Here is a 6,747-nt window from a genome sequence, read left to right on the forward strand (position 1 = left end):
CTTTTTTCGACACACTATACCATGATTTTTTTCAACTTACTATACTATGACTTTTTTGACTACTATGTTTTGTATCACTTTTTTCAACATACTATATTATGACTTTTTTTTTACATACTATACTATGACTTTTTCTTCACTTTTTTCGACATACTATACTATTACTTTTTTTGACATACTATACTATGACTTTTTCTTCACTTTTTTTGACATACTATACTGTGACATTTTTCTCAGTTTTTTGACATACTAAATTATCACTTTTTTTGACATACTATACTATGACTTTTTCTTCACGTTTTTCGACATACTATACTTTGACTTTTTTTGACAACTATACTATGACTTTTGTATCACTTTATTTGACATACTATACTATGACTTTTTCTTCACGTTTTTCGAATATACTATACTTTGACTTTTTTTGACAACTATACTATGACTTTTGTATCACTTCATTTGACATGACAAAAAAAGTCATAGTATAGTACTATACTATGACTTTTTTTTGACATACTATACTATGACTTTTTTATCACTTTTTTCGACATACTATACTATCACTTTTTCTTCACTTTTTTCGATATACTATATTATGACTTTTTTTAACAACTATACTGTGACATTTGTATCAGTTTTTTGACATACGAAATTATCACTTTATTCGACACACTATACCATGACTTTTTTTTACATACTATAATATGACTTTTTTATCACTTTTTTCGACATACTATACAATGACTTTTTTCGACATATTATACTGACTTTTTTTATCACTTTTTTCGACATACTATGCTTTGACTTTTTAATCACTTTTTCTGACATACTATGCTTTGACTTTTTAATCACTTTTTCTGACATACTATGCTTTGACTTTTTTTCACTTTTTCGACATACTATGACTTTTGTATCACTTTATTTGACCTACTATACTATGACTTTTTCTTCACTTTTTTCGACATACTATACTATTACTTTTTAATCACTTTTTCAGCATACTATACTATGACTTCTTTTTATCAATTTTTCGACAAACTATACTATGATTATTTTCTCTTTTTCGACATACTATACTATGACTTTTTTTTATCACTTTTTCGACATGCTATACTATGACTTTTTTTATCACTTTTGTCAACATACTATACTATCACTTTTTTATCGCTTTTTTTAACATGCTATATTTTCACTTTTTTATCACTTTTGCAACTTACTATAATATTACTTTTTTATCACTTTTTTCGACATGCTATGATTTTTTTCGATATACTATCACTTTTTCGACATACTATACTTATACTATGACATTTTTCGACATACTATACTTATGCCTTTTTTCGATATACTATACTATGACTTTTTCTTCACTTTTTTCAACATACTATACTATGACTTTTTTGACTACTATGTTTTGTATCACTTTTTTCAACATACTATACTACGACTTTTTTTTTTTTTTTACATACTATACTATGACTTTTTCTTCACTTTTTTCAACATACTGTTGCGAGGAGCGAGGAATAGTGGACCCAAACGCAGAGATGAGGCAGGCAGGCAGGAGAAGGTTGTACTCAAAGATTTAATTAACAAAAAACGGCAGTACAGTGACTGGAAAACAAGGGTAAAGATACAAAACGGGAACAAGCTGACGGCACGAGGACACAAACTGACTGGGCAAAGACACAAAACAATCTGATAAGAGGAAAAGGGAACACAAAGGTTAAATACACGAGGTAATGAACAAATGAGGGACAGGTGATACAACAGGTGAAACACATCAGGGCGGGCCAGGGTAATCAACAAAGGCGGGAAACACAGAGAGTAAAACTAGACATGACAAGACAGAAAACAGACTATCAAAATAAAACAGGAAACAGGAACAACAGACAGAAAACATGACATCAACTAAACACAGAAACTTGACACAACCCAAGAGAGAACAGAACACAGGGATTAACCAAAACGTACACAATACAGAATAACCAACAAAAACAGGGAACCTACAGAAAACAAGGAAGCAACAGAAAAGCACAAAACACAAGGCAAAATACAGAAACCATAACAGAAATGTCCAAACCGCAACACATACTATACTATTACTTTTTTTGACATACTATACTATGACTTTTTCTTCACTTTTTTCGACATACTATACTGTGACATTTTTCTCAGTTTTTTGACATACTAAATTATCACTTTTTTTGACAACTATACTATGACTTTTGTATCACTTTATTTGACATGTCAAAAAAAAGTCATAGTATAGTACTCTACTATGACTTTTTTTTTACATACTATACTATGACTTTTTTTATCACTTTTTTCAACATACTATACTATCACTTTTTCTTCACTTTTTTCGACATACTATACTATGACTTTTTTAGACAACTATATTGTGACATTTGTATCAGTTTTTTGACATACTAAATTATCACTTTTTTGACGTACTATACTATTACTTTTTTATCACTTTATTCGACATACTATACCATGACCTTTTTCGACATACTATAATATGACTTTTTTATCACTTTTTTCGACATACTATACCATGATTTTTTTCGATATACTATACTGACTTTTTTTGACATACTATACTATGACTTTTTATCACTTTTTCAACATACTATACAATGACTTTTTTCGACATATTATACTATGACTTTTTTTATCACTTTTTTCGACATACTATACTTTGACTTTTTAATCACTTTTTCTGACATACTATGCTTTGACTTTTTAATCACTTTTTCTGACATACTATGCTTTGACTTTTTTTCACTTTTTCGACATACTATGACTTTTGTATCACTTTATTTGACCTACTATACTATGACTTTTTCTTCACTTTTTTCAACATACTATACTATTACTTTTTAATCACTTTTTCAGCCTACTATACTATCACTTTTTTATCGCTTTTTTTAACATACTATACTATCACTTTTTTATCGCTTTTTTTAACATGCTATATTTTCACTTTTTTTATCACTTTTGCAACATACTATACTATGACTTTTTTATCACTTTTTCAACATACTATACTATCACTTTTTTATCGCTTTTTTAACATGCTATATTTTCACTTTTTTATCACTTTTTCAACATGCTATACTATGACTTTATCACTTTTTTCGATATACTATACTTTCACTTTTTTGACATACTATACTTATACTATGACATTTTTCGACATACTATACTTATGACTTTTTTCGATATACTATACTATGACTTTTTTATCACTTTTTTCGACATACGTTTTCTTTTTTTTCGACATACGCTATTTCTTTTTTTCCGATATACTATTCTATAACTTTTTCGACATACTATGCTAGTATTCTATAACAATCATCAGAAACTTGGTTATTTTATCATAATTTCATTTCAGACAAGTTGGAACATGAGGTAATAAGTTCTGACAAAAGAAGCCAAAAAGATTCATGAATGACTGTACATGGCACACATTTTTATTTTGGATATTGTATTATTAACCTGTAGTTGTGTTAATATGTAGTTGAGTTTTATGAATTTTTGTTTGTTGCAGTGCAGAAAGTATCAAAAAAAATTTCAAAACCATAATGTTAAAATGACTGTGAAGGTGAAATAATGTAAAATACCAACAGAAATCTGAAAATCCTGTTACTATAATACTGTAACACAGGTAGTAGTTAGTTCTTACCATTAATTCGACCTCTCAGTTACCTCTACAATACTTTTTAAGTATGGTAGACTTTTTTTTTAAATTTTTGTTTACCCATTTATTTTACTCTTAAACACAGGTGTAGGTGTCATAGTTCAGCACCTAGCACAGTGGTGTAACACAACAAAAACAATAGTTTTCATAAAAAATACAACATGTACTGTAAGCTTGACAATATGGCCAAAAACTTGGAAGACTTGACAAAGTAAGAAAACATTATATCTTTTAAAAAACTTTTCAGTTTTTAGCGGGAAATTAGCGGGAAAGGAGCTTTATTGTAGGAGGCTCGAAATCAGTTTCAAACCAGATACCAAGTCAAGTACTGTCATTTATGTTTTGCGTTTTTCTTTCCCTTTATCATTACATCCTATGTGAAGACAAATCTTATCTTATCTCTTCCCCAAATAAACAAATTAAGAAAACACCCATATCCACACACTCTTTACATGCTGCACAGTAGGTTGATGTTGCAAATATGGCTTTCATCACATACAGTATGGCCCAAAAGCAGTTTAACCATAAACATGAGAGGAAGGCCAATGAACAAAAAAGGGTATAAAAGGGTGACGTGGTGTACGTGAACTGTGGCTGTCAACTGGACTTGTGAATAGTTTTTTAAAATAATAAATTATCATGAAACATTCTTAGTTGGTTGTAAATATGCCTTCAACTGGCACTTCCTGAGCAGGGGCTTCCTCAACTGATGGCACTGGGGTGTTCAATACCAAATGGCCAATGGTGTTCTTAATTCTCAGTTCAATTATTGCCAGTAAGGTAGAGCATTATAGCATTAGGGACTTCCAAGGTCTCATCTTTTAACAACACAATGTCATATGAGTCCAAGTAAGATTGCTTCCTCTCCTCCACCTGAGAAAAAAAACAAAAACAGATGAGTAGTGTATTAAAATGTCAGAATATGACTATTTAACATGGTAAATATTGGGAGTGTACTATAATCTTAGAGGGTAGATGTGAATGTATTTGAGTTCTGACATTCATCTCAGGGCAGCAGGTACTAAATATTATTGTCCAGCGGAAAAAGTACAAAGTAGGAAAGAGTGCAAATAAACAATTATAAACAATAAAAATGATTAGTTAGGTGCAAAAGAATTGTACACAATGTCATGAATGTAAACAGGTTAATGGTAAGTGTCATAAACTAGTTAACGGTATGGAGACATTGTAAAGACCATGAGAGTGTGAGATTGTATTGACCTTGTCATTGAGGAACCCGATCTTGAGAATGTTTTCCATATCGTGCACCCCGTCAGCCATGGTCAGATCTCCCAGAGAGTCTCCCAGCAGTAGCACATTAGGCCGCGTCCGCAGCTCCTGGAAATGGCCAGTGTTGAGCAGCGCACCTTCCCTTTTGTTGTAGATGTGGATCAGCTCTCCCTTGAAAGCCCTCAACTCTCCCTGTACCAGCAGATCAAGATTCACATACATCAGTTCAATGCCTGGTGTGGAGATCAAATCATAGTTTGTGGTGTGGCTACTCACAGACTCATCAAAATCCATGTAGTTAGAGAAGACTTTGACGTTGGGGTGGAAGACTCCAGCCTGGCGAATAACCTCTTCCAGGATGTCTCCTATTCCAGCAGAGAAGATGAGCAGAGGGATGCTGTGCTCATACAGGTGGTCAAAGAGGAGCTTGTAGCCCTCTCTGTTAAAAAATATCACAAAAATGTCACAGTATTTTTTTTGTAATATAGTATGTCATAGAAAACATCATAGTATAGTATGCCATAAAAAAACTAATAATATAGTATGCCATAACTGTGTCATAAAAAGTCACAAATGTCACAAAATATATCATAAAAAATTCACAGTATATATATATTTTTTATAATATAGTATGCCATAAATATTGGTAATGGGCATAAGCCATAGTATAGTATGTCCTAAAAAATGTGATTAAAAAAGTCAAGTATAGTATATGCCATATGTACAGTGTGCAGTTTATGAACCCATGCTAAAGTTGACTAAAAAGAGGAATAAAAAAATCATCTTTTGGAAACTGATCTTAATGCCTTAATTAAAAAAATGAGGAAAAATCCAACCTTTAAGGACACCAATTTTCTTTGTGAATGAATAATGTATCGTGAATAAATAAATGTTCTTCCTTAAAATACAGGGGGCATAAGTGAGTACACCCCTATGTTAAATTCCCATAGAGGCAGGCAGATGTTTATTTTTAAAGGCCAGTTATTTCATGTATCCAGGATACTATGTATCCTGATAAAGTTCCCTTGGCCTTTGGAATTAAAATAGACCCACATCATCACATACCGTTCACCATACCTAGATAATGGCATGGGGTACTTTCCATAAAATCATCTCTCAATGCAAATCAAACCAGCTATTAGGCTAACTGAAATAAAACCACGCCAATCTCTAGGTATGGTGAAGGGTATGTGATGATGTGGAGCTATTTTAATTCCAAATGCCAAGGGAACTTTATCAGGATACATAGTATCCTGGATCCATGAAATAACTGGCCTTTAAAAATAAAAATCTGCCTGCCTCTATGGGAATTTAACATAGGGATGTACTTACTTATGCCCCCTGTATTTTAAGGAAGAACATTTATTTATTTATGATACATTATTCATTCACAAAGAAAATTGGTGTCCTTAAAGGTTGGAGTTTTCCTCATTTATTTAATTAAGGGATTAAGATCAATTTCCAAAAGATGATTTTTTTTATTATTCCTCTTTTTAGTCAACTTTAGCATGGGTTCATAAACTTATGAGTGCCACTGTGTGTGTGTGTGTGTGTGTGTATATATATATATAAGTCAAAATATTGTATGCCATAAAATGTCAAAAGAAAATTACATTAAAAATGTCACAATTCATTATATGAAAATTGTATAGTATGTCACCAAATTGTCAAATCAATCATAATACAGTATGTCATAAAAAATGAGAAATAAGACTTAAAAAAGCATAGTATTAAATAAATGTTGTAGTCTTCTGACCTCAGCATGGCATCAGACTCCTGCACCACCATGGCCAGCAGGTCTTTCCTAATCTTCT

At 31.5% G+C, this 6,747-nt stretch overlaps 1 protein-coding gene across 1 annotated transcript; it reads right to left on the reverse strand.

Annotated features, from left to right (window-relative positions):
• Window positions 1-3,446: 3,446 nt before the first annotated feature.
• On the reverse strand, window positions 3,447-6,741 carry LOC118494183 (cytosolic 5'-nucleotidase 3-like). Its single transcript, XM_035997078.1, has 4 exons — window positions 6,690-6,741; window positions 5,210-5,372; window positions 4,925-5,125; window positions 3,447-4,576 (listed from the first exon to the last, which is right to left on the reverse strand). The coding sequence occupies exons 1-4, from the start codon at window positions 6,719-6,721 to the stop codon at window positions 4,466-4,468; spliced, it is 507 nt and encodes a 168-aa protein (XP_035852971.1). The 5' UTR covers window positions 6,722-6,741; the 3' UTR covers window positions 3,447-4,465.
• Between the last annotated feature and the right edge of the window lie 6 nt (window positions 6,742-6,747).

The sequence above is a fragment of the Sander lucioperca genome, chromosome 21 (assembly GCF_008315115.2).
Source record: "Sander lucioperca isolate FBNREF2018 chromosome 21, SLUC_FBN_1.2, whole genome shotgun sequence".
Taxonomy (NCBI): domain Eukaryota; kingdom Metazoa; phylum Chordata; class Actinopteri; order Perciformes; family Percidae; genus Sander; species Sander lucioperca.